The 25,142-nt window shown below is 37.3% G+C and overlaps 1 protein-coding gene across 1 annotated transcript in view; it reads left to right on the forward strand.

Moving 5' to 3' along the window:
• The window catches only part of NEK10 (NIMA related kinase 10), a 157,527-nt gene that overhangs the window by 107,015 nt on the left and 25,370 nt on the right, over positions 1-25,142 (forward strand). Inside the window, exons 24-26 of the mRNA XM_058182967.1 lie at positions 9,932-10,007; positions 13,569-13,698; positions 20,343-20,413. Coding sequence (XP_058038950.1) covers positions 9,932-10,007; positions 13,569-13,698; positions 20,343-20,413 — 277 coding nt within the window. The remainder of the gene's footprint in view (positions 1-9,931; positions 10,008-13,568; positions 13,699-20,342; positions 20,414-25,142) is intronic.

Genomic DNA, 25,142 nt, shown 5'->3' on the forward strand with positions numbered 1-25,142 from the left:
TGCTTTCTTGGTAGATGAACTTAAAAAACGACAGATAGAATATAGATGGGATATTCCAGCTGGAATAATAGTGATCTAAGTGGGACAAAGATATCGTCTCAACACAGTTTGTAAGGCAAGAGATTTTTATGTTAATGTATTAAAGGCTGGAAGTCCACCATCACCAGAAGGCAGGAGGAGAAGGGAAGATAAGAAGGAAGGAGAAGGAGGTGCCGGTAAAAGGTCAAGCTGGAGCCATATCCACCGAGGAAGGGTCATCGCAACTTTTGGATACTGCTAAAGTCTCAGGGTCAGAGGATAAAATAGAAGGTGCAAAGAGCAAAGAAAGACTAGAGCAGTAACTAAATACATGGAACAAGAAGCAAAGATCCAACAATTTCAAGTGACAACTCAAGATACTACTACTAAAATGGAAGCAGTGGGAGGGGCTAGGCCGAAAATTAAGAGGCAGGAGGAGTTGCAGCTGATGGTCCAAAAGCTTCCAAAGGCCAAAAATGGCAACTAGATTTTTAACCTGGAATGTTAATGGCTTAAATTCACCACAGAAGAGAAGGAAGATATTTCATTATTTGAAACAATTTAAAAATGATGTAATTTGCTTACAGGAAACACATATTAGAACTTCAGACCAAAAATATTTGATAAACTCAAGACTTGGGACACATTTTGTTGCATCGGCTCCAGAGAAGAAGAATGGTATAGTTATATATTTAAAGAAGGAACTAATAGCTAAATTAATTGAGACTGATACTCAAGGAAGATATATTGCGATTAGACTGTTATTGGAGGGGAAGAAGATACTTTTAATTGGAGTATATGCGCCCAACGAACAACAAGAATTTTTTTTAAGTTCTTGCATAATAAAATAATACATTGGGATTATAAATTGTTTATATTAATGCGTGACTGGAATGGAGTATTGGATACTCGAAAAGATAAAAAAGGCTTATCTCAAAATATTTCAAGTCGTGCGAAATTGCCTAAAGCTTTTTTTGATGGAAGATGTAGAATTAAGAGACATTTGGGGAGAGAGGAATACTGAAGAAAAATTTTTTACTTTCTTTTCTGTTAGACATCAATCTTTTTTTAGGATTGATTTTATATTAATTACTAATGATTTCCTTTCTAGGGTGAAAAAGACTAAGATATGCCCAAGAACCTTGACTGACCATAGCCCGGTCTGGGTAGAATTCGATCAGGAAAAGGGAGATCGGAGATTGTGGAGGTTGAACGAAAATTTGTTTAGATATGAAGAAAATGTTAAAGAATGTAAAAAACAAATGAAAGATTTTTTTGTTATGAATATGCATAGCACATCAATAGAGATGGTTTGGGATGAAAGCAAAGCTTATATGAGGGGAGTTTTAATACATATGAATAATAAACATAGAAATAGACTGCAGAAAAAGCGAATGGAACTAGAGGAGGAAATAAAAAAGAAAGAGCAATTACTTATAACTAATCCAGGAGATAAGAAAGCAAAAGAATCAATAAATATATTACGAGGGCAGTTTAATATGTTGATGACAGATCAAGTGGCAACCAATTTTCAATATGTTAAGCATAATATATTTAGTAATGCTAATAAACCTGGTAAGTGGTGATAAATTGGGATACATCTTGGCCAATCTCGCTGGTGGCAAATGCCACCTATAAAACATTTTATAGAGGTTTTCTTTGTAAGCAACTGCTGTTGTGAGTTTGTAGTTCCTTTCCCATAGTTTGTCCCACTGTTCTAATTCTATGCTGTGGCCAAAATTCCTTCCCCAACTAATCATAGTTTCTTTTACAACTTCCTCCTCCATTTTATATCTTAATAGAAATTTACATAGTTTTGTGATCATTTTTCCTTCTGTTCCTAATAAAATTTTATCCAACAATTTTATCCAAATTGTTTTTCACATATGCCAAATTGTTCTTGATTTGATTTGTAAGTAGGGCCACCATTCTATATTTAATCCTTGTGTTTTCAGCGTTTGCACTGATTTTAATTCTCCTTTCTCGTCTAAAATTTCTGAGTATCTTACCCTTTTACTGAAGTCTATTGTGTTTGGGTGTGTCATTGGGGTTGATAGTCGATTTGGGATTTTCATTTGGTGGTGTTTTTTAATCTTTACCCAGACATTGTATAGAGAATTCCTTATTATATGCCTCTGAAAATATTAATGTGTTTTATTTTTACCTTCCCATAGAAACCCATGCCAACCTAGTTGGAGATCGTGTCCTTCTAATACTAATATTCTTTTGTTTTTGAGTTGAATCCAGTCTCTTAACCACATTAGTTAACCGTGTTAGCTGCCTGATAGTAGAGCTTCCAGGCTGGGAGGCTGAAACCCCCGTGGTTCCTAGTATCTTGTAACAGCTTAAATTTAATGTGAGGGGTTTTTTTGGGAGGGAAAAAGTTTTTTATTTTTTATAAGCATAATAATAATAAAAATCATTGTGAAGAGATTATCAGTCAGGTACATCCTCAAATATTTTAAATTTCACCTCTCATTGTAGTCTATACAATATATTTTCTTCTCCTTTTTAAAATTAATTGTTGTTTGCACATATCTAATAAAAAATTCTATTCCATCCCATTCTGAAAAATATTTAAATAAAGTCTAGTCCCCATATTTAATTCCCCAAAACATCATTAATAATTCTTCTGTTAACTTCTTGAGTTTCACAAATCTAAACATATTTCTGTGTTACTTTAATCAGAGGTCAGACCATCTAAAAACTCTTTCTTAAAGCTGCCCAGCGATCAAATAGACAATTTCTATCTTACTTAGGAGCAGTCCTGAACTCACAAAGACTATTCCCTCTTGTCATCTTCCTCTGCCTCTAAATAACATATATTTAAAAGGTTTCTATATAATCAATTCTCAATAATAAAAAAACTTAAAATTAAAAAGGGTAATTGCTTCTTATTTTCCCCAATAATTTCCTTCATTATTCAACTGTTCCCTTGGAAGTTTTTATTACTAATCATTTTAATTCCCTTACATATTCTTAAAAGCAAAAGAAATAATTTTTTTCCTCTACATAATAACACTCATTTCCCTCTCTCCCCAGTTTATTCTACAATCTTTCCCTCCATTCCCCAAAACATCATTAATAATTATTCTATAATTGTCACTTGTATTCTTGCATAAATATTGAAATTCTCTGAGAAAAATAAATCTGAGAACAGCCATTCAAAATCCTTTCTTAAAAATGTCATGCGATAACACCAACATATCCATCTTCATGAGAATAGTCTTGAAATCACAAAAACTATTCGATTCTTGCATTCTTCCTCTGCCTCTAGAAATCATTATTTAATACAATTGCAGATCACAAGTAACAAGTTAAACATTTTAAATAACAATTAAATTTCTTCTTTTTTCTTGAGTATTTTAAATCATAAAAACCAACTTTCTTGTCCAAAGTCTTTTGTTCCATAATTGTCACTTGTATTCTTGCTTGGATAACAAATCTCTCTTAATTCTATAATCTAAGGGCAGCCATCCAGAATCCTTTCTTAAAACTGTTGTGCGATCACACCAACATATCCATCATTTGTGGGAATAGTCATAAAACAAAAGCTATTCGACTCTTACATTCTTCCTCTGCCTCTAGATGTCACTCTTTGATACAATTACAAACCACAAATAACTAAGTAACCATTTTAGGTGACAATTAAGTTTCTTCTTATTCTTAGATGTTTTAGATCATGAAGGTCAATTTTCAAAAATTCTAATTCTGTGATTCTCTGATATGGCCTGAGTACCTCTTGAAGTTAATTTTGGTCTCTAAAATAATTTACCCAAATATTAATAAGGCTATGACATACTATTTTATTCCATGAGGTTATTTGAAACTGTACCAAGTCAGAATCATCTTGCTGGGGGAGATATTACTATTTCGAGAGAATAAAAGAATCAGAAACTGTTGTGTCCCCTTAGCAGTTCCCTGAGAGAAATATACCACATGGCTATCAGCTGTTATAATTGAATTAATAGATATAAGCTGACAGAGACAGTAAGACAATGTGAATACAATTTCTTTATTAATTCCAATTAAAAAAACACTTGATAGGAGTATCCATTTCTGATCAGAGCAGCCAAGGCAAAGTGATATATAGCTTTTGATTCAGCTTTTCTAACCCAAGAAATTGTAATACAATCACACTGTGAGTGCAGATAAAGACTAGTCAGAAGGATTATAGGGATGAAGTTTTACAGCTGTCAATACATTAAATTTGCATTGAGAAATAATGGGCATTTGTTTTATTGAGTGACTTCTTTGAAATAATCATAGCTGATTTACATTCTGAGGTCTTTTTTATCTCTCATCTTTTCTCTTTTTTAAAAAAATATGTTTAATATCGAATACTGAGAATTGAGAAACAATGAGAACTATTATCACTAGTGCATATGGTATTGCTGGTTAATGTTAATTGTGAGAGTAGCTAGACAAGGTCACAAAAGGCAAAATCACAAACAGAAAGCAATGTTAATAGAATTCAAATTTTCAATTTTCAAATAACCATCTGTTGACTGGACTATGCCTTTTATGATGATTAATGTGAAGCTGTAATTTCTGACAGTCATTTCTCAAGGTAATATTGTTTTTCTGCCATCTTGATTATCATTAAAAACAACAAAAATATGACTTCTGGTGCTTGGGCTTGAGCTTGGGCTTGTCATTTAAAATCTGAATATGCCTGTCACTAACCATGGCTCGGCCTAAAATGATACCCTATAAGTTTGGAGTTTGGGTTAATTAATAGCATTAAACAGAAGTCTCTTTTAAGAGCTTTGGCATCATTTGGAGAACATGAGCGGTGCTTAACTATTAGCTATGTCAAATGATATTTTATTTATTTTTAACATCGGATATTTTATCACTTTTCTCAGACATTTTTCTTTCTTATAAGGTTGATCATGTTGCTTATTCTAAAGTTTACCTAGAATTTTAGTCTTAATTTACGGAGTCCAGAATGACATTTCAGGGGCCATTCTGTTCTTTTGATTTTTCCTCTAAGCCTGGAGAAAGCATTGAGCTTGGAGTTGTTCCTACAACAGATCCTGCCTTCTGTTAAGTTCTGAAATTTTTTATGTGGTTAAGAAAATTACAAAAGAAGGCAAGTGAAGAATTAGGCAGAAGTAGACCAGCTAAGAGGGGAATTGTCCAGTACAGTAACAACTCATGAAGATAGCAGACAAAAATACCTTTCTGTCTTCATTTACGCTTCACCAGGGATTTGGAAAAAATAAAGTGCTCTGATATCAGTGCATTATTAGATTGCTTAAAAGATAAGGTAATTTATTCTGCTGCTATATAGAAATGATAAATGCATTTCCATCTTAAAATGTCCTGTGTTACAGAGCTAGTTTACCTTTAAACAATACCTGGGGTTTTTAAATGAAGATACATTCCTATATTTGTACATGGTTAAATTGTACTATTCTGGCTAAAGTGAGTAATTGGTAATTATATGTCTGTATTTGCAAAAGCAACACGATGTTCAACTGATTGTATAAAAGCCAAAGCTGATGAATCTTGATGAATCTTGACAATCTTGTCTCACTGCTTTTCAAAACTATTAAAGCCAAAATTTCAAAGTAAATCCCACAGGAAGAAAGAAGACCCATCTTAACAGAGCTAATATAATACTTGAGAAAAGAATTGAAACGTAATAGCCGAGGCAATTAAAATATTTCAATAAACTTTTTAAAAGCTAACTTTTGTTATTTTATTATTGCATTTGGCTTCAAGAAATTACTGTTTTTTAAAAATATTATTTTTATTGTTTTTATATCACAAATTCCATTTCTAAATTGAACAGTGTGTTTTCTAGGTAACAAAAGTGTTAAAATTTAAACATCCTTATAATCCTTATGATCATATCAACATACAAACATATAGTGGATACTATCAATCATTGTTATAAAGTATACTACCATATTTTCCCCAAAATAAGGCCTGTCTTATATTTTTTTGAACCCCGAAATAAGTGCTTGGCCTTATTTTCGGGGAGGTCTTATTATTTTGGGGCACGGGGGGCAAGACGGGACTCCTCTTGCTGTCTTACCTGATTTCCAGCTGAGTCTCCCTAACCCTAGCCAGAGGAAATGGCTGCAAATGCGTTTAAATATTTTTAGGGAGGGCTTCTTTTCAGGGGAAGGGCTTACTTTAGCGCACACGCTCAAAAGTCTGATTGGTCTTATTATCAGGGGATGTCTTATTTTTGGGGAAACATGGTATCTTCCATATTAACATCAATTATGTAAGCATCAAAATGTTTACTAATCATTTTTTCTTTCTCATATAATCAATATTTTATATAAACCTGTCCATCTGATATCTGTATCTATCAACTAACCATTTGTAAAAAAAAGTTCCCATGTCATAAAATATTCAGAATCTTCTTTTTTTTTTTAATTTTTAGCAGTAACCTAGCCATTTCTGTACATTCCATTATTTTTTTGATTATATTCTCATCTGGGGTGGTTTGTTCATTTTTCCAATATTGTGCATATACTATCCTGGCTGCTGTTAAAATATGTAAAATTAAATATATATTACCTTTATACTTTTCTGGTAGCATGGCCAGCAGGAATATCTCAGGTTTCAAGTGTATGTGTTGTTTTATTATAGCTTTTAGCCATATACGAATTTTTTTCCAATTTTTTTTGCTTTGGGGCAAAAAACCACATGTGATAATATGAACCTTGTGTTTGGTTACATTTCCAACATTTGACAGATTTATCTTTGTACATATTCACTATTCTTGCAGGTGACAAGTGCCATCTATAAAACATTTCATAGAGATTTTCTTTATGCTGTTGACATTGTAAGCTTGTAGTTTCTATTTCATAATTTCTGCCATTTGTCTAATATGATTGTATAGCCGAAATTCTTAGCCCAAATTATCATAGTTTGTTTTACTTGTTCTTCCTCTAATTTAATAGTTACTAAATAATTATATATCCTCTTAATTAATTTTTCATCATCTCCCATTAGCATCTGATCTAGCTCATTTGGTTCTTTATAAAACCCATAGGCCTTCCTGTCTTTTTGGTATCTGAATTGTATCTGTAATTGTGGCCACAATGATAAGTCAATCCCTGATTTGTTTAGTTCTTGTTTAGTTTTTAGTTCTCCCCTTTCATTTAGTATGTCCTTATAGCTTAACGATTTTTTCCACATTTATGACATTTGGGTATATCACAGCCTCCATTATAGATAACCAAACTGGTATTTTCAAATAATGTTGTTCTTTGATTTTGGTCCATACTAGCAGTAATGCCTTCCTAATGTGCCTCTGGAAGTAGCTATGTATCTCACCCTTCTTGTACTATAGAAAGGCATGCCATCCCAATTGCAAGGCATGTCCCTCCAGTGTTAGTAATCTTGTATTCCTCAAATTAATCCACTCCTTCACCCACTTAAGTGCCAATGCTTGGTAGTATAGCTCCCAATCCGAAAGGCCAAAGCCTCCTTTACTCTTAACATCTTGTAGCATTTTTAATTTTATTCTAGCTTTTTTTACCTTGCCATACAAATTTTAATAGCATCTTATTTAGTTTTTTAAAATATTTTCTCTATCTTTATTGGGAAAAAGGTATAGTAATCTTGGCAGAATATTCATCTTAATTGTAGCTGTTCTACCCAATAGGGACAACTGTAAGTTTTTCCAGTTTTCCAAGTCCTTTCTAATTTGTGCTTTCAGTTTATTGTAGTTACCTTCTTTGAGAGATACATATCTTGCTGTTAATTGGACTCCTAAATATTTAACTTTCTTTATGATCTGCATGTTCATCAGTCTTGAAAATTCAGTCTTGAAAATTATCTCTTCTGTTTATCTGTAAAGCTTTTAACCAATGCTTTCATTTTCTCTTCGTTTATTTTTAATCTTGCAAGTGCACCATATTCTTCTATTTTAGCAATTAATGTAGCTCCTGTTTTCTGTGGATCTCTAGAATGAACACCAGGTCATTCGCAAATGCCTGTAACTTCTCCTTTATTCTCATGCATTTTATTTCTCTATCTTGTCTAACGTTTCTAGCTAACACCTCTAAGGTTAATATAAATAACAATGGGGATAGAGGGCAACTTGCCTTGTACCTTAAGTTATACTAAGGTTCTCGTCATATCATCATTTATAATCACTTTTGCTGTTTGTTTATGGTATAGTGTCTTAATCATACTAATAAATGTCTTTCTGAAGTCCATCTGTTTTATTTGTAAGGACATAATCTGTCAACTCAAATTGTCAAAAGCTTTTTGTGCATTAAGAAATATCAATGCCATCTGCTTTCCGAGTGCATCTTGTAGTATTCCAATGTATTCAGGATCATCATCATATTGTTTTTAATTTGTCTCCTGGGTAAAAATATGTTCTGATCTACATGTATGAAGTCATTCAGAAATATTTTCAGTCTATTTGCAATTATTGAGGTATAAATTTTATAGTCTAATTTTAACAATGATATCAGCCTGTAGTTTTTTATTTGTAGTAAATCAGAGACTTCTTGAAGTATGAATGTTATAATTGCCTCAGTCCATGTTTTGGGAATCTTTGCTTCAAACAGTGCTTTGTTGTAGACTTCAAGTATAAATGGACCTAAGATTTATTGTTAAGTATTTATAGAATTCTGCCGGTAAGCATCTGATCCTGGTGTTTTGTCATTTTTTTGCCTCTTAATTGCTTCTGTTAACTCCATCATTGTTATTCTTTCCTTCAACATTGTTTTTACTTCTTCAAACACTTTGGTAAGTTGTCTTCTTCCAAATATTGTTTAATTTTGTCTTTAGTATGTTTCCTTTGCTATAGAAATACTTTTTTATAAAATTCTTTTAATATTTTTTTCTTGTCTTCATTTTTGTGTCGAATTGTACCCATCTTGTCTCACAGTGTATGTATCAATTTCTTTTCTTTCTCTTTTTTAAGTCTGAATGCCAGCCATCTCCCCAGCTTGTTTGCATTTTCGAAGAAGTTCTGTTGGGCTGGTTTAATTTTTTGTGCCAATTCCTTTTTCTCTAAGATGTTTAATTTATGTTTCCATTTGGTTTTTGCCATTTAATCTTTGTGGGTCTCTCTGTAATTCCAATTCGAGTTTTTTATATTCTTCTTCTAATCCCCTTTGTGTTTTCTTCTTCTCCTTATTTTTCCTTCCTATATAGGAGATCACTAATCCCCTAAAGTATGCTTTGGCCGTATCCCATACATTTTGCAAGGATGTTTCTCCATTATTATTCTTTTTAAAAAAGAAATCCATTTCCTTCTCCATTTTTTGTATAAACACTTTATCTTTCAGTGCTGACTGGTTTAATGTCCATCTTGGTTTTCTTATTTGTCCTTTCCATTTAGCTTTTATTGAATTGTGGTCTGCCCAAATGCTTGATTCCACTTCTACTTCTTGTATATTCTCTTGTAATTCCGATGACATCCATATCATGTCAATTCTCAATCATGATTTATGCATATTTGAATAAAAAGTGTATTGTTTTTTCCCCGCTTTTGATTCTCTCAAAATTACTGTTCTTCAATTACAGTAGTGACAAGATTGCTAGCTGATATAGTTTTGGAAAATAAAAAAATATTTAAGTATTTATTTTGTTGGTATGTTTTTGGATTTGACATTTGTTCAGTTTTAATCTTCATAAATGGATTTTTATACATATTTAAACAGTGTTTCATTTCCATGCTGCTGGCACAGGGTATCAGAATGAATGGCACTGTAAATTAGGATTGTGGCAGGCAACTGCCTCAAAATTGTTACATCTGATTGAAATTCATTTCAAAGGCAAATGTAGAAGATGAGCAAATTGAATGAATCAAGAGCTAGTGGTATAAAAGGACAGAGAAAAATATTCTTTTACATAAACTTTTATTATTCTCGAAATAGTGAACCTTTTATAAGAAACGTAATTTGTTTTTCTTCTATATTTCCAGCTGACTTTGGTCTTGCAAAGCAAAAACAGGAGAACAGCAAACTCACTTCAGTTGTTGGAACTATTCTGTATTCCTGGTAAGAGAATATTAGGTTTAGAGTTTGGAAGTCTTTTTTCTAAAGTGTAATTACTTGTGAATGTACCAAGAGATGATGAGTAGCATACAAAATGGTTATGCTCGTGCTTGCTGGTAGCTTTTTTGAGGTTGAATCTTGTCCTATTCCTGCTGTTCATGGGAATTAGCTATGGGTTACTAACGAAGCAATGACCAGCCTGAAACACCAGCCTGAAGATGATGAATGAGACTTCGTCAAAACGTCGCCAACACACACACACACACACACACACACACACACACACACGTGTGTGTGTGTGTGTGTGTGTGTGTGTGTAGGTCTTTGGTTATTCGGGTTTTCTCCCACGTAAAATTGGAAGTGTCTTGGCGACGTTTCGATGAAATCCCATTCGTCATCTTCAGGCTAGGTGTTTACAGCTTCGTGCTTCTAGGAGAGAAGCTGTAAACACCTAGCTCCATACAAGGCCTAAATAAGGAAGCATCTTTTTTACAGTGGGTAGGAAGTGACATAATAACCTCATCAAAGAGAGCAGGACTAAAACTCTTAGCCCATTTTATTAATATTTTACAATTTGAGAACTTACATTTTTTGTCAATAGGAATAATTTATTTTGTCACAGGTTTAACACAACTGTTATTTGTTATATTTTATTGAAAAATAGTTTAATTTTTTTCCTATGTAATTTTTTATGCTGAAATATGATAGTACTTGCAGGGCTTATGGGAATGAAAAAAAGAGGGCCCTAGGACTAAATTTGATGGGTCATAGATTGTAATGCATAGTAGTTAGCCAGTAACTCACTCTCAAGTCAATCTATTCCATAGGATTGTTGTTTTGAACAAAATAGGAGGAAAAAGAAGTATTAGATATGTTCACTGCCTTGTATTATTTATCAAAATAATGAAGTGGGATTTAAAAAATGAAATAAATAAATAAATTTACTTCTTGTTCTGTGCCCTTTCTCATTCTGTAGCTGAAATGGTAATAAATTTAAACTGATCATAATGTGTGCTAGAGTTTCTTTTGAAGCTGACTTTGAAGGCTTTTCAGTTTTGAGGCTAACCAGTAGATTAGTTAACTGTATTTAAAACAATTATTTTAGGTGAGTTAAATTGAGAAGGAATGACTGGCCTAAAATAACCTACCTAATTTTTTTTAACCTAAGGCAGGACTAGAATTCACAGTCTCCTGGTTTCTAGGCCAATATCTTAACCACTATACCAAACTTGCTCTCATTTACTTATTGTTTTTTCTTATCAAATGTTAAAGAAAACAGAATTTAATGCATTGCTTTAGGAATGCAATTCTTACCATTTCCAAATTATCAAAAATAATTATTTATTATATAAATTTATATATAAATCTATTTAAATATAAAAAGAAAGCATAAATTTGAAAAAAGTTAAGCTAGACAGTAACTATTGTAACCAAGGTACTGTGATTTTTTCTTCTTGATTAGATATATAACTGAAAGGTAAAAACAGATAATATTGACTTTTATGACTAAGTTCCTTTTATAAATTTGAATCAAATCAAATTCTGTTGAGTTCATGTTATTTCCTTGACAATGAAATAGAAATGGTTGTTTTTGCTTTCTTCTGGAATGCTTTTCTGGTGTTCTTCCCAAGCTATTCTACCATCCAAATGCTACCCAATGCTAGCTCTGTTTAGCCTCTGGATTTATAAATTTAACTAGCTGCTGACATGGTACAAACATGAATGAATTTATTTCATTTATTATCTAGACCAGTAATGGCAAACCTTTTCAGCACTGAGTGTCCAAACTGGAGTGCATGCCACAGCCCTGGAAACTCACTGGTTTCCAGCACATGCATGCATGCCGGCCAGCTGGTCTTCGTGTGTGCTGGAACCCCGGAAACCCGAAGACCAGCTGGCATGCACATGCCAGAGTGCCGGAAACCCAAAGACCAGGTGCCAGTGTGTGCATGCACACCAGCCAGCTGGTTTTTGGGTTTCTAGCGCTCTGGCACAGTGAAGATCAGCTGTGCGCCAGAAACCAGAAGAGCAGCTGGCAACTGCGGGCTCTGTGTACCACCTCTGGCACGTGTCCCATAGGTTCACCATCACAGATCTAGACTGTTTGCTACAGTTTTACAAAGAAGTTATAAAATTTTTAAATGTTAAATGTTTAAATATTTAAATTAAATATTAAATTAAATTTCTAAATGGAGGAGGGTATTAATCCAGTATTTTAGAACCAATGAATGAAAACTTGTCACAACCACTGAGGCTCCCAAAAATGGAAGGGACATCTGATTACATTGCAGACAATTGTCTTAGAAATGTGAAAAGGCAATTATTAAATGATTTCCTTAAAATCTTTGTTATTGATAGATACCAATAAGAAACTCAAGTAATTGCAAGCCTGTTTGCTGCCTTTTGTAAAGTAACTAGTGCTGCAGGTTTGATTATGGTTCTGACAGCTGGAGCAACGATGCTACAATGCCAGGACTGCGGGGGTGACAGGAGTAATACTTGGCAGCAGCTCCAATTAGCTGTTTTTAGACTTTAATCATATAGAAGTGGAGAATAAGAAAGCAAAAAAGAGATAAAAAAGGAAAATTTGGGTGAAAAGGAGAACAAGAATGATAAAAGCAAAAAAGTCCAAGCAAAGGAGAGAGAATAGCTGACAGGTTGACTGAGATCATCTAGAGTTCTGTGAAATACACGTAGTCCTCAATTTACAACTACAATTGAACCCAAAATTTCTGTTGTTAAGTGAGACATTTGTTAAGTGAATTTTGCCCCCTTTTGTGACTTTTCTTGCCATGGTTGTTAAATGAATCCATGCAGCTGATAAGTCAATAACTGGGTTGTTACGTGAATCTGGCTTCCCCTTGGTCAGAAGGTTGCAAAGGGTGATCACCTGACTTTGAGACATAGCAATAAATATGAACTAGTTGCCAAGCATTTGAATTTTGATCACATGGTCATAGGGATGATGCAAAGGTTGTAACTGTGAAAACCAATCATGTCATATTTTTTAATGCCATTATAACTTTGAACAGTCACTAAATGAACTGTTGGAAGTCAAGGACTGCCTGTAGTTGGGGAATCTTGGTGATCCTGCTTTACCACAGAACAATCTACCTCTCTCAGAGATGAGGTTCTGAAAGATATCCAAACTCATGGAACTAGGCATCTACCAAAATTTGCCTCCTTTCTAATTTATGTTAAGGATAGTAATTGGCAATTTTTTCCCCACTAACAGGAAATCCACCAGTCACTTTCCTTAAATTATCCTATAATAAAACTGGAAGAATAGCACCAGCTTGGCTGTCAGAATAATACTAGCATACTTTTGGGCTACGAGACAGAGGAAATCACATTAATGTTATCAGAATGAATTCTACTCCAAGTAATTTTTATAGGCTAGGTTGGGAAATTGAATAGCCATTGTCTTCCTACATAAACTCTAAATTGTTTGTATTTTTATAGAGACTTATTATAAACTTCTGGATTTTCATGGTAATGTATATTTGGTGACTTCTCCCCTGTCCATTTTGAATTGCGTACAGTATTTTGTTTTTGTTTATGCAGCCCTGAAGTTGTAAAGAATGAACCATATGGTGAGAAGGCTGATGTCTGGGCTGCAGGATGTGTTTTATATCAGATGGCAACACTCAACCCTCCATTTTATAGTGCCAACATGCTCTCCTTAGCAACTAAAGTATGCAGGTTTGCTAAATGAGATTATATTATTTACCTTTGCCTATTTGTTTCATTTAATTGTCTTTTTAATCCTATATGTGTTATACCACACTGGGAATGTTCTGCAGGCAGCAATCCTGCATTTCATAAGGATTTCATAGCAGGAGAAACAGCTTTGATAATTGTTCTGACAGATAAACTGCTAGAATATATATATATATATATATATATATGTATATGAAAGATTCTCCAGATGCCCTAAATTAAGTATTAGATTAAAAGCTTTGATGATTTTGGGCCTAAGAGGCTGACAGCTCATTTTTTAATTTTAGAAATCAATCTCCTTAACTTCCCCTCTCTTTTTTATTTATGAGGTCCTTAGTGTTCTCTGAGCTTGGTGTTTTTCTTGGAGACATCTTATTACTAAACTAGGCAACATCATCAGCCTAATTTAGTAATGAAACCTCTGCAAGAAATCTACCAAGTTCAGGGAGCACCAAGGACTCCACAGTTCAACTGAGCTACAAATATTCTCTTTTATTGATACTTCTTTATTTTTAGCTATGCATTATGGTTCACATGGTATTATTTTTATCACTTTCTGTTACTGAGATATTACTCAGAATCAGTTAAAATAAGACTGGCAACCCATAGGCTTCAGATACTGCCCAGACACATTTTTGTACGTCTTGGCTTTTTACAACTCTTGGAGCTTTCCAGATTTCACATTTCAACAACAAAATGTAAACATGTAACATTAACATACTTTGGAAATAAATAACACTCTGCAGTGTGTTAAGTTCGGGAAGTAACGAGGCTGGAGACCAGGGTAGTGACAACAGCTCTTTAATATAGGGTGAACCCAGCAACAGGCTGGGGGGAAAAACCTCTCCTTTTATACAGTTCTGCTGGAGGCTTCGTCCAATCAGCAACGTGCTGATTTCCCGCTCAAATATTTAAAGGTACAAACATGAATACATAACACTCCTCCCCTCCCAGAAAACACTTTGCCTCTATTTACATATTTATTTACATGTTATTTTTCGACGTAGTCACGCAAATAACCTGGGCGTCTCCTTGTTCTTTCTGACCTGCGGTTCAGTTCTGGGTGGTGTTTTGAGCTGGTCGGAGGGCTGTTTCTCCTCCCAGCTCTTTCTCTGAGCCAACGGGCTCTGGATTATTGGCTGACTCTTTTCTTGGCCATCCGGCCTTGGATTACTTCTGAAACTTTCCCAGCTGTTTCCCTCGGGAACCTGATGGCGTCGCTGGAACTCTGGGACCTCAGCTAAGTCTTGCGCCTCCCGGGTCATTGTCAGCTGTGGATTCAAATTGGTATTGGTCATGATCTGTTTCATTTGGTTCGGTTTGATCAGTTATTCGTTTCCTTAACTGATCTATGTGGCCTCCACACTCGGTTGTCTGGTAGCTCTACCACGTCGATTTTGGGCGGTTATCTTTATTATTTGTCCTGCGAACCAACTAGGGCCGTCCCCATAGTTTCGGGCCCACACCGGTCGCCTATGCTCATTTCCTTGTCTTTTCTAGTTCCCCTTGTAACCCTCTGGTGTGTAATGGGGATTCAAGCAGTCAAGTGGGCACGGAGTTTCCGTCCCATTAGTAATTCGGCTGGGCTTTTCCGGTGGCGTGCTTGGGGTTCTGTGCTGGACGGCTAGGAAAAAGTCTATCTTTGTTTGCCAGTCACCTGGCTTGAGCCTGGACAATGCCTCCTTAGCGCTCCGGACGGAACGCTCTGCAAGGCCATTCGGCAGGGTGGAAAGGCGCAGAGAGGGCATGTCGGATGCCTCCTCTGCCAGGTATTCTTCAAACTGGGCTGCCGTGAATTGGGGCCCATTGTCGGACACCAGAGTGTCCGGCAACCCGTGAGTTGCGAATAGGTGGCGCAGGGCTGCGATTACTGCTTGGCCGTAGTGGATTTCATGAGTATGATCTCCAACCATTTAGAGAATGCATCAACAACCACTAGGAACGTTTGGCCGTGGAAAGGGCCAGCAAAATCAATGTGGATTCTTGACCAGGGCCCTTGGGGTTTTCCCATTCCTGACTGGGGCCGTTGGGGTAGAGGTCTGGACTCTTGGCAAGCCTGGCATTTCCCTACCCTCTCAGCAATCTCTCGTCCATGAGTGGCCACCACACATAGCTTCTAGCTAACCCCTTCATCCTTACGATCCCTGGGTGACCCTCGTGGAGGAGGTCCAATACCTTTCCCTTAACTTATCAGGAATTATTACACGATCACCCCATAACAGGCACCCCCTTGAGCCGAGAGCTCATCTCGTTTTTAACAAATTCTTTGAACCGTTAGCCCGGTATGACACCCTCTCTGTACCCAACCGAGTACAGTCCTTAACACAATGTCGGTATGATGCCGAGCCACTTCCTTAGATGTGACTGGGCCAGAGTCAAAGAGTCAATAAGTAGGATGGCGTCCCCGGAGTGGGGTCTTGATCGCCCTGGTAGTGGGCATCGGCTTACGCGTGCATGCCCACTTTTCCTGGTCGATGCTGCAGCTTGTGCGAATAAGCGGCTAAGAATATAGTCCATCGGGTCAAGCGTGGCGAAAGTGCCACAGGCGTTGGCGATCGCCAGCCAGTATCCTAGTAGCGGTCTGTGGTCAGTCACGATTTCAAAATTCCGCCCAAAGACATATTCGTGGAATTTTTAACCCCTGACACAATGGCTAGTGCTTCTTTGTCTAATTGGCTGTAGTTCTCTCTGGGAGGACATCGTTCTAGAGTAAAAGCTATAGGGGCTTCTGTGCCGTTTGGAAGTCTATGGCTGAGTACAGCCCCACCCCATAAGGAGGCATCGCAAACCAGCACTAGGGGTAATGAGTTGTGATATTGGATGAGCAGGCTATCACTTGAGAGCAGGTTCTTTACTGCTTCAAAAGCCCTATTTTCTGACTTTCCCCAAGACCAAACAGTATTTTTCCTAAGAGCCTATGCAGCGGTTCCATAGCAGTTGCTTTGTTCTTTAAAAGACCGTAAAATTCACCAATCCCAGGAATGCCTGCAGCTCTGCTTTGTTTTTGGCGCTGGAGCCTTCCTAATTGCCTTAACCTTGCTCTCAGTAGGGTGAATTCCTTTCTTGTCTATCCGGTAGCCCAAGAAATCGACGGATTCGACCCCTATCTGGCATTTGTTTGCCTTGACTTTTAATCCGGCTGTCCGGAAAATGCCCAAAACCTTTCTTAACGCTCCCCAATTCCTCCATGTTTTCCCTGAAATTAGGACATCATCAGTAGGGAACTACCCTGGGAGCCCCTGCAGTCGTTCCATTAGGTTTTGGAACAGCCCTGGTGCCACACTGACCCCAAATTGCAATCGGTGCACTTGAAGGCCCCTGTGCGTTACAATCGTTTGGGCTTGCGGGCGTCACGGGCAGTTGTTGGTAGGCTTGGGCCAAGTCTAACTTTGCAAAGACTTGCCCTTGCCCCAAAGAGTGCAATAAGTGTTGCACCACGGAACCGGTAAGCGCTTTTCTGTAAGGCTTTGTTAAGCGTCGCCTTGTAGTCAGCGCAAATTCTAATTGACCCGTCCGGTTTTATTGGGGTGACGATTGGCGTCTCCCACTGCGTGATCGACTGGCACCAAAATCCCTGATTTATGAGCTTGTCCAGCTCCTTATCGATTTTGGTTTTAGGGCAAAGGGACTCTCCTCGCCTTAAGCCTAATGGGGGCTACCTGGGGTCTAAGTTGAAGGAAATAGGGGTCCCCTTGTACTTGCCCAGGCAGTCCTTGAAGACATCTTGAACTCGTTAAAGAGAATGTCTTTCAGGTTACAGTCACTTCTGTAGATGCCAGTCACTCCCATGCCCAGGGCACGAAACCAGTCTAGTCCCAACAGACTGGGCAGAGTTCCTTCGACGATCGTGATGGGCAGGGTCTTCTTGTGGACCGACTGACTCGGACGGAGGTGGTCCTCGAACAGGGATGCGATTCCCTGGTAGTCGTGGACTCGTAGCCGCGTTGTTTGCAGGTGGCGCCGCGACGGACGGCAGCGATTCGCCAAAGTGTCCCAGGACATGATGGTGATCGCTGATCCGTGTCTACTTCAAGCCGCACCGACTCTCTATTTTTGGCTTAGGTGAAGATCTTCTTCTCCACTTGGTCGAGGCGCGGCCTATGACCACCATTGTTTGGTTGGAATCCGCTTTTTGTTTGAGCCAATCGCGGTCGCCTTGCCGATTCCGCTCTGATTGGCCGATTTGAATTTTCGGCGGAAGGTTGGGCCGCTCGACAAACTTGAGCTAGGTGCCCTTTCTCACCACACCGACATGTCGCGGCCTTAAACTTGCAGCGTTGGCGCTGGTGTTGACCCGCAGCTTCCGCTTCGCCTCGGTCCCTTTGTCGCGCTTTCGTCCGGCAGACCCTTCCTCATCTTCACCGCCGGATTCGGTCTGAACCTCCTCCTGGTGCACCGGAGTTGCTTCGCGCCGCCTTTGTGGGAGGCTTCTGCAGTGTCTCTGCCGCTTGGGAGGACATTTCATGTGCTCTGGCTTCGCCCAGAGCGTTGGCCAGCGCCAGGTTGCTTTTGCTAGCAGCCGCCGCAAACGGATGTCTTTGACCTCGGATGAGTTGCTCGAGGAGCACCTCGCCCAGGTCACGGTATCCGCAGTCCTTGGACGCTTTCTTAGGGCGGCCATGTAGTCACCGGCGGATTCGCCTCCATCTGCCTCGCCTCCAATTCAAACCGCCGCACGATTTGGACGGCGCTGGTGCAAAGTGGTTTTTAGTAAAGTCTGTAGAGTTGGCCACGACACCGACTGCAACGGGCGCTGGCTCTGCCAGGGCTTCCGCGATATCAATGACCTCCGACCGCAATGGCTTAAGAAGTAAGCCCTTTCGTTATCTGGAACTCCTTGCAGTTCGCTGGCTTTAGAAAGCTCAAACGGGTCATATACGCCCCATTTCTCTTTAGCCGGGTCAAACGGTGCGGGCGGAGTGTAACTGGCCATCTCCGCTTTTCTGCCCTGGGTTTGCTGGGTTCGGCCCATCGTGCTTCAGCTCGGTTCTGGTTCTCCTTAGCCTCGAGATCCCACCTCGCCGCCAATGTTAAGTTCGAAGTAACGAGGCTGGAGACCAGGGTAGTGACAACAGCTCTTTAATATAGGGTGAACCCAGCAACAGGCTGGGGGGAAAAACCTCTCCTTTTATACAGTTCTGCTGGAGGCTTCGTCCAATCAGCAACGTGCTGATTTCCCGCTCAAATATTTAAAGGTACAAACATGAATACATAACACAGTGCATAATGGACCTATTTGCCTTCAGTCCCCTAACACTGATCTTGTCCTAAAGGTACTTTCTCAAGAGACATCTGGACTTCCTTATTTTTCTTTGAAATATGGTGGGGAATGGAAGGATTTATATTCCTTGAAGGCAGCTGGTCATTTTTATTCTTTTAGAGAGATGTTGAGGCCACTTGGACATTTATCTGTGTCCTCAGGGTCACCTGAGTAGTTCAAATGGAACTGCTTCTTGGAACTGCTGAAAAGACTGTTATGAAGCTATTTTCTGCAGGATATTAACTGCCCTGTGTCCTGTGTCCCTTCACTGTTAAACAGGCTGTTGGGGATGAGTCTGTGTTGTCTGCATCTCAAACTGAAGTGCAAATGGTTCCTGTAATCTGCAATTTTTGGAAATCCATTCATACTCCCCCATCATTCAAAGGGTTTTAATCCCAAAGTGCATAGCTAAACGTCTATGGAGATTCTCAATCATCCAGGTCATGATTGTTCCAAAAATGCTTTTTCAAGAGACAACTGGACTTTCTTTCTTTTTTCTTTGAAGACATTTCGCTTCTCATTCAAGAAGCTTCATCCAAAAATAAAATATTTGCACAAAATGCCTCAAATGGAGAAACATACCTTTGGAGCATTGGTGTTAATCTGTAAATCCCTAAATAGATTAAGCATGATTGAGGGATTGTACCTCTTATTATAAATCTGTCTGGACATTAAAATCTGGAAAGTATTTCTTATATTGCTTCTGCATCACACATCTGTCCCAGGATATGCCTTCCCCAGGATTTGGATTAGACTTCATTTCTTTATCATTTGAAAACTAGCCAAGAAATTATTTATTCCGCAAGGCTCCCCACTGTTAAGTATTTTTGCCTTATTTCAATTATTCATTTTAAGTTCCACTTTATATTTATATTTTAATTATGGTTAGCAATTTTGAATACTTGTTTGAATAAAAAGATGCTAGCAATTTTGAATACTTGTTTGAATAAAAAGATGCATATAAATTAAATAACTGCATTTATTCAGATGAAATTGCCAGTCCAATTGTCAAAAGAAAGCTCAGGACCATATTGGTTGGAAAATGTGGAAGTGGCCTTCATCTCACAGTGGATAAACAATGGCTAAAATGATAATGATGATGATGATGAAGAAGAAGAAATATGAATCATTATTGATATTATTGATTATTTTTGAATGAGTTACTTATATGGATATCACATTCATAAAGCAATTTATTTACATTTAATCAGATGTAAAAAACTGTACACATATTTGTTTTATAGTTTGTAAGTTTCATATAAGAGGAAGCTAACTATGTGAAGTTTGCCATACAAATCAAATGGAAAATTACAATATAAAAGTCACTTTAAAAATGATATCAACTATTTATTTTGTAGATAGTAGAAGCTGTTTATGAGCCAGTACCAGGAGGTATATATACTACAAAGGTATCAGCTGTCATAAAAAAGTACGTATTATTAACAAACTTATTCGATATGAACAGCATTCAGTATTTACCTATTTATTTTATTAACTATTTAATAAATTATTTAATAATATTTATTTACAATAATATTTATTTATCGGCCACCTGCAAAAGGCAGCTTTACGTAGAACACCTTATATCCTGTGATGATCTCTGTAACAACATCAAACATCTACAACTACCTTTCCCAATTCCTTGGAAAGTTCTTGATAAGTAGACAAAAATGCCAAATCCAGTCTCTGGCTGGCTGTGTGACCAACCAAAATATTTATTTATATTGCACTTAAAAACTGTGGGGTCCCATCAGGGTGGGATGGGGGCAGAGGTGAAGGGCCATTGCAGGATCCCTGTGGTAGGTTTGTAAAGGTGAATGACTGTGGGAGCGCTGCAGCTGCTGTAAATTTGAACAGGTCGTGTATATATGGCTTTTTTGTGGGGGGGAGGTCTTTGAATAGCTGTGAAGTGACTGGTCACAAGTTAAAAACTACCTGTAAAGGAATATTAATTGAATTTGAATATAGAATAATACAGAGTTTCAGGACCAGCTCCCTTCCCAAACTATGGTCGCTAGCCAGGGTCATCCCTGTCTTCAAAAAAGGACACCCCAACCTAGTTGAAAATTACAGACCAATTTCTTTATGCTGAGTCACCTGCAAAGAAATGGAATCAATCATCAACCAATCCATCACCCTCCACCTAGAAACAAACAGCCTACTCTCTAATAAACAATTTGGTTTCAGAAAAAAATTATCCTGTAATTTACAACTTCTTCACTGCAAAAACATATGGACTACAAATCTTGATTAGGGCAAAGCAATAGATGCAATTTACATAGACTTCTGTAAAGCTTTTGACTCAGTGGTACATGACAAACTTCTTCTAAAACTAAAATCCTACGGCATCTCCGGACCCCTCCATAATTGGATAACAGCGTTCCTGTCAAACAGACAAGTGGTCAAAATAGGCAGTGCCCTATAAAATCCTGTTCCTGTCAAAAGTGGCGTTCCCCAAGCAGCATTCTTGGACCAACACTCTTCATATTATAAATTAATGATCTCTGGGACCATATTACAAGTAATTGTGTTCTCTTCGCCGATGATGTTAAACTATTTAACACTACCAACAATACAGCTACCCTTCAAAAAGACCTTGACTTGTCGGAATGGTCAAAAATTTGGCAACTCCAAATTTCAACCAGCAAAACTGTTTTACACATTGGAAAAAAGAATCAGAACACTAAATACAAGCTCGATGGACATTACCTTGTAGATGACCCTCACCCCGTTAAAGACCTTGGAGTTTTCGTATCAAATGATCTAAGTGCCAAAGCACACTCAACTACATCGCAAAAAAGGCTTTAAGAGTTGTAAACTTAATCTTGTGTAGCTTCTTCTCCAGAAAGTTTACACTACTAACCAGAGCATATAGAACATTTGCTAGACCAATTCTCGAATACAGCTCACCTGTCTGGAATCCACACCTCATTTCGGACATTAATACAATTGAGCGTGTCCAGAAATATTTTACAAGAAGAGTTCTCCACTCCTCTGATTACAACAAAATACCTTATGCCCACCAAACTTGAAATCCTGGGTTTAGAAAATTTAGGACTCGGCCACCTTCGACATGACCTGAGTTTAACTCATAGAATCATCTGTTACAATGTCCTTCCTGTTGAAGACTACTTCAGCTTCAATCGCAACAATACACGAGCACACAATAGATTTAAGCTTAATGTGAACTGTTCCAATCTTGATTGCAGAAAATATGACTTCAGTAACAGAGTTGTTAATGCCTGGAATGTACTACCTCACTCTCTGGTCTCTTCCCAAAATCCCCAAAGCTTTAACCAAAGACTATCTACTATTGATCTCACCCCATTCCTAAGAGGTCTGTAAGGGGCGGGCATAAGAGCACCAATGTGCCTACCGTTCCTGTCCTAATGTTCCCTTTGATTGTATCCAATTTGTATAGTTATTTCATGCTTATGCTTATATATATGCTTATATATCATATAGTTATTTCATGCTTATGCTTTTTTTTTTTTTATTCAAAAAGTTTTACAAAAAATTTTTTTTCCCCCCTTTCCCCCCAACCCCTCTCCCTTCACAAACCCCCTCCCCCCTCCCCCCCTGGCTTCCCGGAACAAACACAAGGTATAGTTAAAAATAAAACAAACATATGCTAAAAAATTTTTTTTCCCAAAATATTATACCAATTCTCCCTCTCTAACTCTGACTTCCTCCTTACATAACCAAATCCTTCAAAAAATTAACAATAAACAGTAATAAAATATATAAATCAGTAGAACAAATTAATCCTAAAATATTTAAAACCAGCTAAAGCATAAAAATCCAATCCAGTTCAGAAAATATCTCCCTTATAGCTTCTATAACCATATAACCATATAATTTCCCCCCCAAGTCCTTCTTACATAAGATCTTTCAAGAATATTCTATTTAAAATTCAATACAACAGATTATAAAATTTATAAAATTTCAATAGAGAAAATTACAATATTATTTAATTAATTACAATATCTATTCAACTTTAGTCCTTCCTCATCAAAGTCCAGTATATCCAAATATCTAGTCTCTTATAATCACGAATTGCCTTTTGGGGACACTAATATTTTTGTCTATTAATATTTTAAAAAAACCTTGTTTCAAAAATAATACTTTTGTCTCTTGCCATTTTTTTTGGTGCATTAATCTCTGTCTTTCCTTCGTTGCTCCTTTTAAAAAGTCAATCACAATATTTCCTAGTAATTCCTTATGTCCAGAAATCCAAAAATTACTGCCGTATATTCCATCAGTCCAAAAAGAGAACTCTTGGGAAACATTAAGCTTGTGAGTCTTTTCCATTTGAGGACAATCTCCTGTAGCACAAATTCAGGCAGCTCATCCAAACTATTTAAAGAAAACTTCTTTAGATCACCTTGTTTCTTCACGATCAAATCTTCATATTTATCCACTTTTATTTGTATGTCCTCCATTCCATTTTCCGAATAATTGCACTGGTTAATTTGCTCCAAACTCTCATCCAAAACGTCCCCATTTTTTATCAATTTGTATTTTTGAATAATTAAATACATACTTTCTGTGTAGTCCTGTATAAAGTCACGAATCCATTCTTCTGAAAGAACCTCCATAACAAAATTCCTGCTGAGAATCCCCTTGTAAAGTACTTAAACAGCGTAATATAATCCAACAGTCCACAGTCAAACACAATAAGATAAAATCTCCATTCAGTTTCGATTCAACAGCAAAGCTCCCTTTGATGTATCGCTCTGCTTTCAGTTTCTCTAAAACGAAACTGAAGGGGGGGCGGAAGTCAGAAAATCAAAAATACTTGCAAACCACTAATTGTTCCTCACACTCATTCCGCCTGCTTTTCGTATCCACAAAAAGAAATCAATTGTTAGCAGAAGTGGACACCTTCCTCTTTTCCTGCTTTTTCAGGAGCGCAGAGAATACTGGAGGTGGGGGAGGGGTAAATAAGGGGATTCGACCGTTCAGGGCTTTGTATTACAAAAACAAAGCCCCTAGGAGAATCTACCCAAATCCTCCCCCTTGCTCTGTCTCTCTCTTTCAACCAGAGAGAGAAATGAAGCCGGGATCAGTTGTTAAATCCAGCTTTTACCATATTCAATGCGGAGTGCCATAAATTAGCACCCAACGAGAAGGGTGGCGCCACCCAGAAGCCCATGCTTATGCTTTTATATACTGTTGTGACAAATAAATAACTAAATAAAAAAGTAGTTAGGTTAAAATGTAGCTATTACAACCTAACTATTATAATTGTAAGGAATTAGTAATCAATAATTTCTTTCTAATAAAAATAATAAACTAGACCTTATATCACATTAACAAAATTTAACTAATTAAATCAAATAAAATTAAACAATATGTATCATATAAACCAGTGGTAGTCAACCTGGTCCCTATCGCTCACTAGTGGGTGTTCCAGGTTTCATGGTGGGCGATAGGGGTTTTGTCCGATACTGAAGCACTTTCCTTTTTGTTAATTTAATTGACTTTTTAAAAAATTTTCATAGCATTATTTAAAAACATTTTCATTAGGTTTTCATAAATTTCCCCATGATAATTTAAATTTTTGAAAGTATACTATTTGTATCACCCGTGCATAAGTTTAGTTTACGTTACGTAAGTAAAACTAAATGGCGCTATAGTGCGACCTCAAAAAAAAGAGCCTCGTCCCAGAATAGCTCGCGCATCTCCCCCCCACACCACCCAGCTGTAACAGACAAGCAGAGATGGTAGCCAGCGCGCCCCCCCAAAAAACCCAGTCCACAATCGTGAGAGGCATGTGTGGACAGCGATACACGGCGCATTACTGTGGAACCGGTGGGTGGTTAGAAAATTTTACTACTAACAGAGATACAAAAGTGGGCGGTAGGTATAAAAAGCTTGACTACCCCTGATATAAGAAATAGACGCATGTTATCAAGGCCAATCCAGAAGTCATAAGTTCCCAATAAGAACAGTATCTCTATTTCTCAAAATTGAATTTAAATTAAAACAAAATAGTATGCTTTATTTTCTAATTTCTAATCAACATTGGTAAGGAAAATTTGTTCTAATTCTATGATTTCTTTGAGATCCTCTAACTAACGTTTCCAGAACAGTTCAATAAATAGAAATCTTTTATTACACATAGGATTAACTATGGAGGACTTGCTTAGACATGT

Source organism: Ahaetulla prasina, chromosome 4, assembly GCF_028640845.1.
Source record: "Ahaetulla prasina isolate Xishuangbanna chromosome 4, ASM2864084v1, whole genome shotgun sequence".
Taxonomy (NCBI): domain Eukaryota; kingdom Metazoa; phylum Chordata; class Lepidosauria; order Squamata; family Colubridae; genus Ahaetulla; species Ahaetulla prasina.